The sequence below is a fragment of the Lepidochelys kempii genome, chromosome 2, assembly GCF_965140285.1.
Source record: "Lepidochelys kempii isolate rLepKem1 chromosome 2, rLepKem1.hap1, whole genome shotgun sequence".
Taxonomy (NCBI): Eukaryota; Metazoa; Chordata; order Testudines; family Cheloniidae; genus Lepidochelys; species Lepidochelys kempii.
Window position 1 is genome coordinate 15,892,440 of NC_136381.1, and position 18,098 is coordinate 15,910,537.

The 18,098-nt window shown below is 39.9% G+C and overlaps 1 protein-coding gene across 3 annotated transcripts in view; it reads left to right on the forward strand.

Moving 5' to 3' along the window:
- The window catches only part of NDRG1 (N-myc downstream regulated 1), a 65,195-nt gene that overhangs the window by 13,920 nt on the left and 33,177 nt on the right, over positions 1–18,098 (forward strand). For all 3 annotated transcript variants that reach the window (XM_073330067.2, XM_073330065.2, XM_073330066.2), the window contains exons 2-3: positions 5,879–5,957; positions 8,895–8,930. In XM_073330067.2, the coding sequence (XP_073186168.1) occupies positions 5,895–5,957; positions 8,895–8,930 (99 nt within the window). In that variant the 5' untranslated portion in view covers positions 5,879–5,894. The remainder of the gene's footprint in view (positions 1–5,878; positions 5,958–8,894; positions 8,931–18,098) is intronic.

Below are 18,098 nucleotides of genomic sequence, written 5' to 3' on the forward strand. Positions count from 1 at the left end.
AGCCCTCACCCTCTCCCACACCCTAACTCCCAATTTCATGAGCATTCGTGGCCCCCCCATACAATTTCCATACCCAGATGTGGCCCTTGGACCAAAACATTTGCCCACCCCTGGATTAAACAATACTGGACTGGCGAAGAGTCTAGGCAGATTAGCCTCCTACGTGCAAAGATATGATATTTCTGGAAGGCATGATTTCATAGAAGTATACTGTGGCTTAGTATCCTTGCAGAGTTGAATTGGTTTGCAGAAACCCAGTTAAAGATCAGCTTCTGGCTCAATTACAAACAGTAGTCTCATTGTGGCAGCTTATGCTGTATACATGTTATTTGGCACAGGACTTGCAGATTGTCAGCTAAGATGTTGGTTTTCCAAATTGACTACCACATTGTATAAATCTACATTAAAATATTTTGGCTTTGAAAACAAGATTTTGCTACCATTTATATCTTATTTAAAGGACCCATTGAATACTTGAACTGGTCTTATTTTTTTAAATGAAAACCCTTGCACTATTGCATAGGATTATCAAACTTAATTGTACCACAACCCTCTTCTGACAACAAAATTACTATCTCTCCATGCGGAGGAGAAGGGCCCAACTTCAGCATCAATTCCAGGTCCCAGCAAGTCTAATGCTGGTCCTGGCAACCCCATTAAAGCAGGGTCATGACCCACTTTGCGGTCCCAACCTACAGTTTGAAAATCACTGGAATAGTGCATGAAATGCTTCTGGAGTAGTTGCCAAAGGGTGACTTCCATTTAGTTATCAAATTTGCAATAAATGAAAATATACTGAAAGGTTTCTCCAATAATGTTGGCAGAATAACAGTGGTTCACAATTTTTTGTGAATAAATGAGTTTACTCTTATGGAATCATAGTACAGTAGAACCTCCATTACAAACATCCTGGGAATGGAGGTTGTTTGTAACTCTGAACAAAATGTTGGTTGTTCAAAAGTTTTTACAATGAGACATTGACTTAATACAGCTTTGAAACTTTACTCTGCAGAAGAAAAATGCTGCTTTCCCTTTATTTTTTTGGTAGTTTGGTAGAAAACAGTATTTGGTTTTTTCTCTCTGCTGCTGCCAGCTCCAAATGAGGGGTGTGGCTGATTGGTCAGTTTGTAACTCTGAGGTTCTACTGTATTGCCAACCCCAAATGTTCAGTAACCATTAGGCAGGCCCCAGAAAATCCTGATTGACTTAAGTAGTGATTTTTAAAGATAATATGTAGTTCTTGTTTCTTTGGTTTTAGCTTTTTAAGGTACATTTGGGCCACACTTTGAGTTAAAACTTGAATCTCAAGACTAGTAACTCTTTACTTGAGAATCCTTTTTCAATTATCACTTGACTCTGAGGCTCTAACGCTAAATCACAAGAGTTAACACTGGCTGTTTGTTCTCAAGTATTTATTCAGATACCAGTGTAATTGAAAGTAGTCATGAATGGTTTTGCCCCAGAAAACCTAGTGAAAGTGTCATTTTTTCCTGTTAAACTTCTGCTTGGTTTGGATTTTTTTTATGACATTGAAGCAATGATCCTCATGCATCAACTCTGCTGGGCTGGATATTGTATGCCAATGCCAGACTCTCACCTCCCATACCAAACCTACTCTCAGATCACCTATGGTCAGGGATCCCATGGTGGCCAGAGGAAATGCTACAAAGGCAAACGAAGCATATCTCAAGAAAACTGATGTGGACATCACAAGCTGGGAGAAGTAAACTACCAGCTGACTTCAGTGATGCCACATCCTCCATCAGGCAGTGGCCTGCTTTGAGCAGAAGTATCTTGTCCTTGAAGCTGAAAAGAGAAGGAAGGAACAAGGATTTCTCCCAGCAGGCAGCTGACATGCCAGGAAATGTCTGCACTTGTTGTGGGTGGATCTGATATTCCAGGATGTGACTCCTGAGTCCTCTCAGGACCCATATGTAAATCTGTGGTAGAGAGCATCCTCGAATCTAGGGATTGCTGCTGATGACCTCATGATGGGGCCTAAAAACATGAGATTCCCCACCTTTTCTGTTGGAACCCCCATTGTAATGGATGAACAGGTTTCCTTTCCTGTTCCCCTTGTCTTGCCATAAACTAATCTGATTCTGCTCCTGCAGGTTGGCAATCACTGATGTGTGATCAGTTTTGAGAAGATTCTGTTCCAATAATTAAGGTGCATGAAGCCTTTAATTCTCCTCGTAATAATGTGTGAGCCTTTTGAAATTTTTAATCCTTTAACTTGGCTGGAATTGCATCTAATAACCAGGTTCAAGTTTGTGGGAGCCTATTGCTGAATGTTGCAAGGATGTTCAATTAATATAGACCCAAAAGCTGAACTAGTGAAGTGAAATGAGAACCTTGGTTTTGTTTTTTTCCCCCCCAGTGCTGGCAACTTTACACAAATGCTTGCAAATATAGATGAACTTTGTGTATTGAGCACTTGTGCAAGAGCAAACTATTTTGATCCAGGAAAACTATTTTGTTAAATCAGCTACAAGCTACAGTGTAGTATTAGAAGGCAACACAAAGCACCTATTTAAACATAATGAAACTTGCAGTGAACATGTGCAAAACCACTTCACCCAAGCCACTTCCTCTTCAGACAATAAATTGGCTCAGTGAAGTCAGATACTGTTTGTGCTTCAGTCTTTAAACCAGTGGAACAATATTATGCCAATTATATTAGGAATATTAGCTTTTGTTGAGAATCTTTCAAGTGCTCTTAATTGATAAAAGGAAAACCTACTAAATCAGAAATACCTGATCTGATGCAAAGTATGATTTGAAGATCCAGTAGATTTCCAGAGATCAAATACATCTGGTTACACACACACAGCTTTTTCTTTTCAGATCTTCACAGAAGTAGCGGAGAAGCATGTTGGTCAGCACTTCCTAGCTTTAGTTTTTTACAAAAATAATGTAACAACTTTGAACTATTGCAAAAACAATTTTGATGCCATAAGATACCTAAGATATTCTTTCTGGCATGGCTTTTTAAATCCTTTTTTGTGGTCTAACCTCCTGGAGACCTAAACCATTCCATGCAAAAAAACTTATGAGTATTTCCACCACAAATAAAAGTTGTGGTGTGGTTCCCACCTAATAATGCTGGGGAAAAATGTAGTCTGACCTTTCACAATCCCTCATGAAGACATGCTTGCATTACTTTTATGAACATGAATTGAAACTAATGGATTAGTAGCAAAGCGTGACACTTTTGTTTTTTACATTCTTCAGTCCCATATTGTAGAATTCAGTGAAAGGGATACTGTGAAATAAGTTTTTTAGCAAGGTGTGGTTTTCTTTGGGGCTATTAGACCATTGAGAAATATCTTAATGAAAAAGCTGCAGCTTTTTCATCTCTAGCTTTTAATAGTGCATTTAGTGTGAACAGTAGCTTACTATGTATTGATTGTATAGATTTCTATTCTCACAGTTGCCTAATATTTTTCCCTTACAAGCAACTGCAAATGAAGGCAGCTGACACTTCTGACTTTTTTTAGATGAATTTTTTTATTCCTAGTCTCTACCTCTGAAACTTTTCTGGAAACATTAAGCAAAAATGGTAAATCCATTTCAGAGAACAAGATTGGATGGAAATTAGTCATGCTAGTAATTTTTTTGGTCTCCTGACCACTTTGAATAGCTTTAGTACTTGGTTTCAACTCACTGTCATAAACATGCCCAGGCTGTTTCACTTTCATCATGTGTATCTTTTATTCCTCTGCACTTTTACATCCAGAACATAACACACTTTGTCGCAGGAGCTTTCCATGCAGCCTTCCTCCTTAGTGCAATTGCACTTTTGCTTTCTGTTTCTTCTAATTATATCCTCCCAATTATATCCTTAACCCCAGTAATTACCACCCAGGTGCTCATAATTAAGGCTACATTTTAGTCACGGGTATTTTTAGTATAAGTCATGGGCAGTGAACAAAAATTGATGGCCCATGACTTATACTATATACCCATGACTAAAACATGTGGTTGGGGGGAGGTGCAGCAGGCTCCCTACCTGGTTTCCCCCCCCCCCCACACCCCCTTGCAGCAGTTTGGGTGTGGGGAGGGACAGGGGGTTGGGGTATAGGACAAGGTGAGGTGGGCTCTGGTAGCATTTACCTGGGGGGCTCCCCAGAAGCAGCAACATCCCCCTTGCTGAGCTCCTAGGCAGAGATGTGGCCCCCACAGCTCCCATTGGCCATGGTTCCTGGCCAATGGGAGCTGCAAAGCCATTGCTGTGGCAGAGGCAGTGCATAGAGCTGCTTGGTCACACCTCCACCTAGGAGCTGAGCAAGGGGGATGCCCACTTCCAGGGAGCCCCCAGGTAAGCACCCCCCTCACAACCAAACTCTGCTCCTGCTGGGCAGGTGGGGGTGCAGTGATCCAGTGCAACTGGCTCAGGGGTTGCCTGAGCTGCCCCTGATCCAGGCACCCCAACTGCTGTAGAAGTCAGAGGTCATAAAGCACAGAATCTGACTTCAGTGACCTCCATGACAAACCCACAGCCTTAACCATAATCCCTGAATAGAAAATGGTTAACTGCCTCCAGCTGGGCCTGCGGTCGTCATGCTGCAAAAATGTCTGATCAGGGTGCCTCTGCTGGCACTTGATCATACTTGGATTGAAAACCCCTTAGTGGGATGCTACTTAGTCTGCCCCTACCCTGTCTCCTGGTGCTACTACAATACAAATGATCATTGATTGGGAATTTGGAGCAGTGAATTTGGAGCAGTAAATTTGGAACTGAAATTTGACAGAGGGATGGTTTTGGGAATATTACTGACCCCTATGAAAAGTCATCCAATTTGGATGAATTATAATCCAGATTCCTAAATCCTGGAAATTGACTGTGCCTTTGCACAGCCAAACTTGTTCAACACTTGTTTCTTAGTTTTCTGGAAACCCTGTCACCACTGTTTAGGCTCAAGCTTTAAACTGCCTGCACCAGCCTATTTTCCAATGTCAAAAAACATACCATCTTAGATGTACTAGTCTGGGAACCAGATGACTTGAGTTCAGACTGCACCTCTACCACTGTCATGTTAATATTGCTGTGCACTTCTCTGTCCATGTTATTGAGCACAAGATCATCTCTGGCAGAGCCAAGGTATCCAATAGAATAAATCCAGAATCCTATCCACTGAGCCACACTAACTTTCAGACTGAATGTGCCAAATGTATATCCTTCGCTATGAGGTCTCCTACTTCTGCACTTAGATTACATTCCCTTCCCAGAACCAGGAACAGAATGCAAGTATCTGGATTTCCACCTTTCTTCTACTGTCTGTCAAGCAAAGAACAGTGTGTTACATCCCTCTTGTGGCTGTCCACATGGAGGAAATCAGTTTACATTTGCTACTGGTTATTCTGTTAGCTGAAGTGGTAGAGGTCTGTGCTGTGAATCTGTCCAAGATTCAAACTGATGAGCAGGATGGCTTATACATGTACTTGAATTTGTTCCCCCCACTTCCATAAATATAGAAAACTACATGGGGAAAGCCTGCTTTGAAAAAATAGTAGGGTTACAAAAATCAAATATTCCAATTAGGACATATCTGAAGTAAGTACCCCTACAACCTTGATTATGTAACCTTTATTCTGACTCCTTGTGCATACACTTTGATACACCCTTGAGTGACATGAACGCATATCTTTTGCTATAGAATCCCTGCCTCACTTCTGTGCAGTGTTAATTGATTTTGTAACCTTCATATTCTAACTGGGATGGACAGGGGAGAAGGTGTGTGTATGTATACTTCCCAGCAGATTCAGTCTTCAACCTGAAACTCTGGGAAGTGGTCTCTATTTTTTCCTTCGCGTTTAAAATGCTTTGGTGTAAAATAAAAACATAAATATGCTGAAGCTTTCTTGATCTTTGCAGATATCCGCTACTAACCATGTCGACGGAGCTCCAGGATGCTCACCTCGCAGAGGTGAAACCTCTGGTAGAGAAAGATGAGGTAATTTTAACTAAATAGTTACATTTTGTAATCTGGAATTAGCTTGAACTGCATATTTTTTTCTTATGAAAAATTGTAAAATTCTTACTCTGGTCATAAAGACAAATGCTAGGTATGTGGAAACACTGGGGGCTAATCTTGCTGTGTCTGAAAATCCAAGTAGGACTGGGCCTTGTTATCTAGTCCTCTAATTAAAAAACAAACTTGTACACAAATCCTTTTTTCTCACCCCTGCCTCCTTCATCTGTGTAAATAAAACTTAATACAGGTCATAATATGACACAGCACAAGGAAAGTTGTCCTGTTTTGGTCCCCTTTCAACCATTCCTCCTGCTTAGGGCTGGTCTGCATCATTTTTATGCCACTTATCAGTTTAGAAACTGATAATTACACTGGTGTAATCATCTAATTTGGATGCAGTTTTATATATTTTTTTTACTGAAACTTACAGAAAAGCTGTACTGATAGAAGCACTTTAAAACAGCACAGAAACTTTGTAAACACACCCTTACTTAACTCTTTATACCACTGTTTCTACTTTAATGTTAGTCGTCTTCCCCCATGTACTGGAGTGTTTGGTTTTTTTTAAACTTTTTTTTGTCCACAGCATTCACGTTCATTGGCTATCCTAATCATGAATAGCACTAACGGTCTGTGTGCTTCTGTGGATCTGGTTCCACATTCTAATAAATAGTCTAGACCACCTGTACACTTGGATGGAAAGCACCACTATCCCTAGAACATCTCATCCCAATGATTCATAAAGTAGCACCAATGTCTCAATATGTAGGCCAGATTGTTCTGTTAATCTGCAATTCTAGGCAAATTTTGCCTTCACTTTTTCTGAGTGGAAAGTTGCTGTAATGGGAATACATTCTTAGCAAATAGTTCGCTATTGCCTAGTTTTGTTAACATGTGGCTGTAATTCCTGGCAACAGTAAATCTTAGACATCTTTCTGCACTGTTTCCCATGCTAAACTCTTAATTCCTAGATTTGTAACTTTCATCCACCCACCTTCATTAAGATTACACACTCCAAAACTTTGGAAATCCACTAACCATTTTGTTTCAGTTGTGTTAAAATAGTTCTCTGTTCCTCTTACCCAGATTCCAAATTGTTTTCATGCAAACATTCTTGGCAATAAAAACAGGAAATCTCTTCAGAAACAAAGATCCTCTTTTCATGTGAATATCACCTGGAATTTAAAGTAAGAGGAGAAGCACTGATCTTAAGCGTGTCATCACTGAAGACTCCTCTTAAACATGTTTTATTTCTAAAAGATGTCAACATCTCTAACAGTACACTGGAGAACTCTCTGGATCTCTGTCATGGGCAGATGGAAAATTGGTCTTTTTGAGTAAAAGAGGAATATATACATGTTCTGACCAAGATGCTACCTTAGTTCTAAACACACAAGCAGTCTAAGTAGCACACAATCTCTCTGGATGCATATTATTTATCTGCTTTCCAGTTCTAGAGTACCACAACCCTGTGGTGAATAAGCAAAATAGCTATGCTTTCTACCCTTACCGTTTCCAGAGCTGTCTATGACCTGTTCCTATGTATAACATTGTTCCTGGTTATAACCTAACCAAACCCATTCCTACAAGATAGGATTTTTATTTATTTTTAACAGGACCAGCTCTCGGAGGTTCCAGAAACGTCTCATCCTGAAACACTAATGCTTTTTGGAGTTACAAACTTTACATTATATGATATCTTACTGCACAATGAGAGAGTGCCTAGCTACCAATATAAATAGCTTGGTTCTGTAGCCCTCTTGTAATCCAGACTCAGACTTCTGATAAAGCAATCATTCCATTGAGGCCTTGCTTGTGTTTCTAATTGATAGTTTTTTATCATGATGCCATTGGTCAAGACCAAAATGTTAGTCACTAAAGTATCCTGGTTTAGTCGTCTAGGGCCTCATTGCCTCGGGGGGAGGGGTCTGTTTTTTTGCATGTATATTTCTCCTTTCACTAGCGTAGCTTGATGAATATGGAGTTCTAGGGTCCTGCTGCTCTTATCCATATTGTCCTCAGCCACCATATCAAAACTTTTTCCTTCCTAGTTAAGTTCTGTTCTTAAAATATATGCAGCTAATATATCTACATTCTTTATTGCACATAGAAATATTTAAGGTGGCATACATTTAGCTCTTTATTGTCTTGAGGAGGTTATAAAGTCTCTTGGCTTGCAGGTAGAGGAGTGGTACCGTATGCCTACTTCGTGTTGGGCAGCCTTTAATGGCTTGTTTAGTGTTGATGGCTAACCATAAGGTAAATACCAGGGTTAAGCATCACAATCCTTGCCTATGTAAGGCAGGAGAGATTTAACCCTCAGAACAAACAAGTAGTCTCATTGACTTAAGTGGAAATTCACATAAATGAGTAACAGCTGCATGAATGAACTGAAACATTAGCGCATGTTCAAACAGGCTCTCAACCTTTCTGAGGCCTCCCTGCTTGATGACCCCACAAAAACCTGCGTGCAGTCCCAAGGGGTCTCGGATTCTAATATAATGTAACTTTCCAGTGTAGGGGAGCCCTAAAAGAGTGCTGTCTAGCTGCTAGAACAAGGAATGGAAGTTAAAATTCTTGGATTCTATTCAGTTCTGACTTGTTCATTGATTTAATTCATTACTTTAGGTTAATCATTAGCTTCTCTGTACTTCACTATACATGCTATAAATTAAGCAAGTATATCTGTCAAAGCATAACTAGTGTCTGTAAAATACTTGGGGCTAAGTTGCTCACTTGCTGAGTAAAACTCCCATTGAAGGTAATGGAAGTCTTACTGTATTTTGGTGGGGGAGGGAGTGGCTATAGAATTTGGTCTCTTGTAAATTTGGGAGCTTCACTAAGTGTATATACTTGGACTAATTTTGCAGCTGCAATGCATATCTGCATTAATATGTTACAAATCTCTCTTCACAGGGAATCACTCGCCTTCTTCAAGATTTTGATGTTCAGGCAAGTAAACACTTTTTTCCACTCTTCCATTTGGTAAACCAATTTATGCAAAATCTGATCAAAAGTGTGACTTATTTAAAAACAATGTAATTGCAAAGCATGAAGCTGAATAGTATCAATTATTTCATAACATTGTGAAGAGGTCTTCAGAAACTGGTTCTGAGGAAGTATCCACTTAAAGAGGGGAAAAAGCATTGCAAGTAGTTTTATTTTGCTAATGAGGATGTGACTAGCTGATTGGATGAAGGTGAAATCAATTGTTCTAAATATTTTCTTATTGGCAGGTAGGTCTTGTGTGCCTTGTATAGTGTCTAGTTTCCAAGAGATTCTTGGAGCATGTTGAGCAGTGGAAAGCAGTTAATGTCTGCACTTGTAGGTTTTTTCCAGAAAAGTCCATTGTCTGCAGTTTTAAACTTGTGAATTGTCCATGTCCAGTTCAAAGAGTGATGTCTTCACCATTAGCCACACTTGTCTTTGAAGGCCTGGTAGACTTCCCAAATTTTTCAGTCTCTCTTTACTTGAAGTTGTGGTGGCTCTTGTTTTTAGTAGTACCCTCTTTAGTCAAAGATGGTTGATCAGGTTAATCTAAACAAATGTCCAGAAACACTGTTGCTTATTCTTTCCATGTTGCCTGTGTTTACATCTTTGCCAGTTCATGTAACTTTGAAACAATATTTTAATGTTCACATTTTCCATTTATCTCTTACTTGACTCAAATGGATGTTTTGCCTGAGTAAGGACTGTAAGACTGTTCCTCTGTTCATACATCAGAATTTGCCAGAGCCCATAGACAATGTAAAAACCCCACCCTTTTGGTGTGGGACCTTAACTTATCATTCTTGTCCAAAGGATGCAGGGAGGCAGTTTCTCCATGAAATGAGTGGCATTAAATACAGTATCAGACTTCTGCTGATACTGGAAAGATGTACTGGATTTTGCAAGTTTGTACTGTATCTGCTGTGCAATTTTGCTATGAAAATACAGCACTTAAACACAGGAACAAGCCTTAGTTTATTATTTACAGTAAATATCTGTTTTATAGCATCTATTCAAGTAAATCCTTTTTCTATCTTTGTGAATTTTGGCACTCTACTCTAAATCTAGTTAACTACATATATCAAAGAATTGTTGCAAAAGCAGGCTTTTTTTAAGCAGCACATGGAAGATAAGATTTCAGTTTGGGTCCAGATTGATCAATTGTTCCAAATTAATCTGAATCCCAGATTAAGTTTGCTAACTGGAGTATTGCAATATTTTGGTTAAATATGACTAGAAATGACCTTTTGTGTCCTGTCTCTATTCTGACTACTTTAATTTCAAATTTGCATGATTTATAAATCAGTCTTAACTGCAAGAATGAAACCAAAAATAAAAATTCAGATATTTAACAGCCACTAATCCAGACCAACAGGTTTTTTGTCCTGAATGTTTAGCCAACAATAACTTTGTGTAAACTCCTGCTCTATGATCTTTCTCTTAGCTTACAAGACAGCTGCCATCTTTAGTAGCAGTTATATATTTTTCTTGAAACACAATAGTCCAGTATATTGAATTGCTACTGGTGATAAGGAAGAGCACTAGAGGTGAAAATGAACCAGTACAGGCTGGTACAGTGTACCAGTACCAGCCTGTACGCAGCCCACACTTTAACATCGCTTCCCCCCCCTCCCCACTGACCAGGGAGGCAAAAGGGCAGCTGCCCTGGGGCCAGTGATTTAAAAGGGCCTGGGGCTTTCGGCCACTGTCACTGCTACCACAGCAGCAACCAGAGCCCTGGGTCCTTTAAAAGCGCCTCTGGAGCCGCAGGCAGCAGGGGCCAGACAGCATAGATGGGCTGGCTGGGGACACTGACCCCAATCCCACACTACTAAGAATTTATTACTTTCACCCCTGAAGAGCATACATGTGCTGCTAATTAAGGTACCTAAAACTATGCATTTAAATAGGTGGCTTGATTTTTTTTTTTTTCCAGAGGTGCTGGGCACCCACAAGTCAAATGTTACTGGGAGCTAAGATCACCGGGGGGGGGGGGGCAATCAGCTTATTTCATGCCTAAATATGGATTTGGATGCCTACCTTTAGATTCAGAAAAGTTGTTCAAAATCTTATGGGGCTATCTAAAACATTTGTAAATTAGTTACTTTATTTCTTCCAGTTAATGAAAACTTCAACCTTTTTTTTCTGAAACCCCCCGACATGCTGTAAAAACACCATGGCCCACCTGTGCCACAACTGTTTTCTGCATATAAAAGCCAGAGCCAGTGTTAAGGGGTAGCAAGCAGGGCAATTGCCTGGGGCCCTGTGCCTCAGGGAACCCTGTAGAGCCAAGTTGCTCAGGCTTCTGCTTCAGCCCTGGGTGGCAGGGCTCAGGGCCCCAGGCTTCAGTCCTGCACAGTAGGGCTTAGGCTTTCTGCCCTGGGCCCCAGCAGGTCTAACACTGGTTCTGTTTGGTGGACCCCCCTGAAACCTGCTTGTGGTCCTCCAGGGGTTCCCCAACCCCGGTTGCAGTCTATAGCAGTGGTTCTCCTCTACAATGACATTTGAATTTCAGGAGACATTTTTAAGCTGGTAATGCAATTTTGAGATTAGGAAGTAGTCAGTCTGTTTTTATATACCCACCTGAACTGTAAGATTTGGGAGAGAAATAGACAGATTATGATAGTGGGAAATTGACTGTCAAACCTATAGCAAAACAGTCCCTGTCCTGAAGAGATTATAATATAATACAAATATATATATATATGGCTGATACCTCCACTCTGTGGAAGCTCTCTACTAAAGAGTATAATAAAAACAAGGGAAAGTTGGTGACACAATTAACTCCTAAATTTTCTCCTGTGTGGCTCAGACATGCCAAACCCATGGGAGGGGGGAATGCAGAAATTGGGCTTGTTTTTGGCTTAGTTAGCTTGTGAGTTGCTTATTGCCTAGTTCTTGGCTTGTAGCTTGTTGCTTTCTACACTCTTCTCCCCTCCCCACACCCCCCAATCAGCCACAGGCAAGCAGGGGGAGGGAGAGAGTTGGGGTGCACAGTGGGCCCAACACAACAGTCCCAGGCTGCACACCAGAAGGATCTAATCACATAGTGTTGGGGTTCTTAGGGAGTGGCTTGTTTTGGTCTTGTTTTGAAATGGGATAGCTTGATTTTTTTTTTGGCTTATTGTGAAAGTTGAGGTGTGTATTTACCACGTGAAAGTTGGCAACTGTGGTCTGGATATGTTGGCCAGTATTAGTGGGTACTTTACTTAGGTTTTGGAGTTATCCCTTGGAATTGTTAAACATCATAATTCATGAGCACTAGAAATTCTAGAGGTGAGCTGTTTTAACACCAATTTATGCTAAACTGATGCAGAATAGAGCATAAAATTTTTGGTTTTGCATCATAAATATAAGGCCTGGCCTAAACTACAGGGTTAGGTCAAATTTAGCTGCATTAGGTTGATTTTAAAAATGACTGCGTCCACACAACCAACCCCGTTGCGTCAACCTAAAGGGCTCTTAAAATCAATATCTGTACTCCTCCGCAATGAGGGGAGTAGTGCTAAAATCAACCTTGCTGGGTTGAATTTGGGGTAGTGTGTGTACATATTGATTGGCTTCCAGGAGCTATCCCAGAGTGCTCCATTGTGAGTGCTCTGGATAGCACTTTCAACTCCGATGCACTAGCCAGGTACACAAGAAAAGCCCCGGGAATTTTTGAATTTCATTTCCTGTTTGGTCAGCGTGGCGAACTCAGCAGCACAAGTAACCATGCAGTCCCAGAATCACAAACTAGATCCAGCGTCTCCCTTTCGGTCCACGCTGGAGCTAGATTGCTGTATGGGGAGAAGAATCTCTGCAGGCAGAACTCCAATTTGGGTTATTGCTGATTTATTTTATAGAAGTCAATTCTTAAAATTCAGTTTTAGACAGTCGATTGCATATGTCCACACTAAGTGCATTAAGTCAGTGGAGTGCATCCTCACGACCGTGGCTAGCACTGACTAATGGAGCAGTGCACTGTGGGTAGCTCCATGCTTACCATGGTATGGCATCTGCACAGAGAAAAGGCACAACGATTGTCTGACATTCCTTTCATGGAGGGAGGGGCAACTGATGACATGGACCAAAAACCACCTGTGACAATATTTTTGCCCCATTGGGAGCTTAACCCAGAATTCCAATGGGTGGTGGAGACTGGGATAGCTACCCACAGTGCACCGTTCTGTAAATCAATGCTAGCCACAGTAGTGAGGACACACTCCACCAACTTAATGCGCTTAGTGTGGATATATGCAACCAACTGTAAAATCATTTTCTAAAAATCAACTTCTAGAAGATCAACCTAATTTCATAGTGTAGACATAACCCTAAGCAGGTAAGGGTTGGTAGACATTATTGGTCATAATTTTCCTAATTATGATCACACTTCAAAAGTGGGTTGTCAGCCATAAAACTTTTTATTTACCAAATAACTGAAGGCAACTGTTTCTGCTGCACTATAGTTGTAGGTGGCAGAGATGAGTTTCAATCATTTTTTAAAAATCCATGGCTATTGGCCATTGTTCACTGGTAAAGTGACCATCGGTTCATCTCCCCCTACTGCTTTGTCTTTCTTACAAAAAGAACCATGTCATAAAATGGACAAGAAGAGCTTCTTTTTTTCCAATACTATAGGGGCACATTCCCAGCTGGTGCAAATAGTCATAGCTGCAGTGATCAGCCCCATTGCTGTGCTCTCCCAAATGGATGATTGAGGGGAGATAGTGTTTCAACATAACCCATTTGCTAATTACGGTGTGAACAATCACTGGCCAGAACTAAACTAGAGTTCCTGCAATAAGGTACCAAAATCTCATCTAGAGACATTGGTAATACGGAGTGTTATAAATGGCCTGACACTGAGTAACTACAATTGCTATGGAAGACAGTGGTGCTGAGCGCCACTGAAATCGCTGTTTAAGGTGCCCAACTCTCCATCCTCCTGGAGCAGGGAGATTTTTGACCACTAAACTGAAAATTAAACATGGGGCCTAAATTTAAATGGATAAACTGACCAAGCTTTTACACAGAACTAAACATAGGTAAAATGTGGTGACTGTCTGTTTAAAAAAATAAAAATCCGTGAACCGTTTTAGACCAACATTACCCTGCAATTAGAGAACCAGACACTGCATGCTAAATTAGAAGTAAAAATGCTTTGTACATCTAAAAATCAATAGAGGAATAGAATGAAATTAAATAGAACATAAACAGTAGTTAGTAACTGGGATTTTAAATTTTCAGTTTGTCATCCAAGAAGTTATAAGTAATGTGGATTTAAAACAAGCCTAAAGGGGAATACTGTTTGCACAAGTTTAGGTTAATATATTTAAAAAAAAAGCTGCTTCCCTAGAATTTCTTGAAGGAGGGAGACTGTGTGTGTGGAATGAAGTAGTGGTACACTTTAAATAAAAGCACTTGAAGAGACTATGGGATTAAGGATAAGCTTTTAGCTTTCAAATCGTGTTGATGTAGCACTAGTTTGAGTTGAAACACAATATTTGGCTTCAAGCAAGATGCCTACTTAACTTTTTTTTATTTAGTGTCCACAATGCTATGAGCATATATCCCATAACTTAAAAACTGTAAACACATCCAACTTAACCCCCTTCCTCAACAGTCTAAGGCTATGGCTACACTACAAGGCTTTTAGTGGCACAGCTGTGCCCCTACAGCCATACCACTAAAAGGCACGTGGTGTGGCTACTGCTTGTCAGCAGGAGAGAGCTCTCTCCTGCTGACAAAGAGCTGTTCACACTCGAGCCTTTCTTTGGTAAAAACTTTTTGTTCAGGGGTGGTGAGTTTTTTGTTTAACACCCCAAATGACACAATTTTGCCAATGAAGTGCCAGTGTAGACAAAGCCTTAGAGGAAATAAATGGGCTTCTTTGCATGCTAGCAGTGTACAAATTGCTTCACTCCTCTAACCTTATGACTACACAACAGTGTCATTTGATGACCAAAAAGTCTATTTTAAAATGGATAAACTCTTTTCAGACTAAGATGTCTTCTCTCAAATTGCATTATATAGAACATTACCATAACTGGTGTTTTTTTTGTTTATAGGACACTCGGTAGGGATGTGCCTCTTTTTAAAAGCTAGAGATATAAGACCAGATGGCACATTTGTCTTTATCCTTCTATCGGATTAGTGTACCTTGGATTTTTTTCCAAGACTGTTTTTAATAAACTGGTCAGTGAAGAGCCTCTTAATATAACATTGACATTGATTGGGATGTGCTGCCATCTGTTTTTGGTGCTTTACATTTTAAAACACTCATCCCACACATCGCATGGACAGATCTCTGGATCGCTAAGGATCAGTGGAGATGTGAAGTAGTTAGCGTTATATAAAGGAAACTGATTTGATTTGGCCAGGTATAAGAATTTCTGGAATTCTTAATTAAACTCTTGTGGGGAAAATAGCTTAAGTCAGTTACAAATCTATACCATGGTCTCCTAATAAAGACTGAAGAATTACACCTCCTCTTTAAAAGAGCAGTCTTATTCACATCAACCATTTGAATTTTGTCTCCCTGTCCTACATGTGATTCAACCAAAAATAGTTTGATGCTGGGGGTTGAAATTGAGACAAACTTTAGATTGGGTAAATTGGAATAGTGAAGGGTCAGTGGGTTGCATAGGTTAAATGTTAATACCTTTGTCTAGCTGAAGTCTAAAGATCTTTCTGTCAAATGGATGAAATGGAAAAAAGTATTTAAAGTCTAATGTAGACTCTTCTATAAAAGAGGGGAGTTTTGTTCTTTCCAGTGGCAACCACTAAACTGGAGAGAGTTTACAGCAGCTACCATGCAGTCGTATCCCATACCAGTTACCTCTCTAGGTAGAATAAAAAATAATTGTATGATATGTGAGCTTGTACTAAATCCATAAATGCTGTAGTTCATGCCTTTAGAAAATAAGGCATGTAAGTGCAAAATAAGTGTCTGCATGTGTCTGATCATTCCTGTTGGAAGAAAGTGCTATTTTAAAGTCATTGTCTTGAAATTCTTACTAGAAGCTTCTTCAAAGACACATTTTTCTGAAAAGTTCTGAATCTACTTTTACCTTGGGGGCAGGGGTAGACTTTGAGATTAAAAGCTTTGAATTTTCTTGTATCTGAAATAGTTTAGTTTGGAATTTTGCTTCTGCCAGTGTGTATGAAGATAACAAGAGTTGCATCCAGAATTAATTATTTGACTTGTGTGTATTAAGTGTGTGGAGGGTTCCCCCCTCAGAATAGGTAGGGTGTGTGTGTATGTGTTGCATTATGTACAGTGGAGAGTTACATTTTCACCTTTTTGGTAGTTGTCTGAACTGTATTGAATAGGCATTTCTTCTGGTCAAACCTGACTCAAACTCTATTTAAGAATGACGTCCTCCTAAATTAATTTGTTTTGGTTTTCTGTATGGAGCTTCACAGGAGCTGTGAGCTTATGCAGAATAGCAGCTTGTTTATATAACCTGGTTTTCTACAGAGTCAAACTAAAACCTGCTGCTTGTTTCTGCCTAGTGACTTGTTGAATTTATATTATACTGCTGTGTCTAAAAATGGTGCTGGATGTGGAAGATACTGCTTATCTAATAAATAATGCAGTAAGTATTGATCTGGGGTGTGTAAAAAGACTTTTGAGACTGAACATTAGTGACATTGAACATAGGTGAGATAAAGTGTTATCTAAACTCACTTGGTGTTTGTGCGTCTTGCATTTTTGGTGCATAAACCAAAAATGTGAATAAATGACTAAAGAAACTTGAGTAGAATTTACAAATTCTAGCATTTACTTTCAGCATTAGATGTTGAAGGTGTACTGTGTATTTAATATTACTGAGTTGTGAATTGGATTAAAGGTGAAAGTTTTTGTTTGTGTGTTTGACCCTATTTACAAGTATTAGGTATTCTGGCTTTGTACTGTAAAGGTGTTTGTTTGGATGTAGATGTATATTCATTCCTCTGTGCAGTCCTTTAATTTTGAGAAACAAAGCTACCCTGAAAGTATGCCTTAAGGCAAAACTCTTTTCTTTTTTTTTTTAAAAAGGAGGGGGGGGGGGTGTCAAAGCATGCCTGGAGGTGGCTAGGACTAAGGTTCTACTAAGCACTATTGCTCTTACCTGAATTTCATTGCTTGGCTAGTCACTCATTACAAAAGATTATGTTCAAGTGTAGTTTAGCTTTCTTTGTTTTTATTTCAACTATCTTTTAGTACTGATTTTCACAGAAGCATAGAAATGTAGGGCTGGCCAGGACACTGAAGTAATCAAATCCAGCCTCCTGTGCTGAGGCAGGACCAAGTAAACCTAGACCATCCTTGCAGGTGTTTGTCTAACCTGGTCTTAAACCTCCCATGATGGGGATTCCACAAATTCCCTTGAAAGTCTATTCCAGAATTTAACTACCCTTACTGCAGATTAAGCTCCTTACTTCTGGTTTTAACTCAGTAGAGATGGAGAACCTTCAATCATAGTCCTCTTGATAACAGCCCTTAACATATTTGAAGACTATCAGGTCCCCTTACAGCTGCTTTTTCCCCCCCAAGACTAAACATGAGTTTTTTAACCTTTCCTCATAGATCAGGCTTTCTAAACCTTTCATCATTTTTGTTGCTCTTCTCTGGATTCTCTTCAGTTTGCCCACATCTTAAAGGGTGGCACCCAGAATTGGACACACTATTCCAGCTGAGGGCTCACCAGTGCTAAGCAGAGTGGGACAATTACCACCTGTCTTACACCACGCTTCTGTTAGTAGATCTCAGAATACTAGCCCTTTTCCACAACTGCATCACATTGCTGACTCATAATCAATTTGTGATCCATTATAGCCCCAGATCCTTTAACAGTACTGCCGCTTAGCCAGTTATCCCCATTTTGTAGTTGTACATTTGATTTCCCCCCTTTCCTAAGTGAAGCACTTGTCTTTAATAAATTGTATCCTGTTGACTTCAGACCAATTTGTCAAGATAATTTTGAATTCTAATCCATCTGCAAATGCTTGCACAAACCCTTCTAGTGGTGTCATTTGCAAATTTTATAATCATACTTTCCATTCCATTATTCAAGTCATTAATGAAAATATTGAATAGTACCAGACCAGGAGTGACCCCTGTGGAACTCCAGTAGATATGTCCTCTGACACTGAGCCACTGATAGC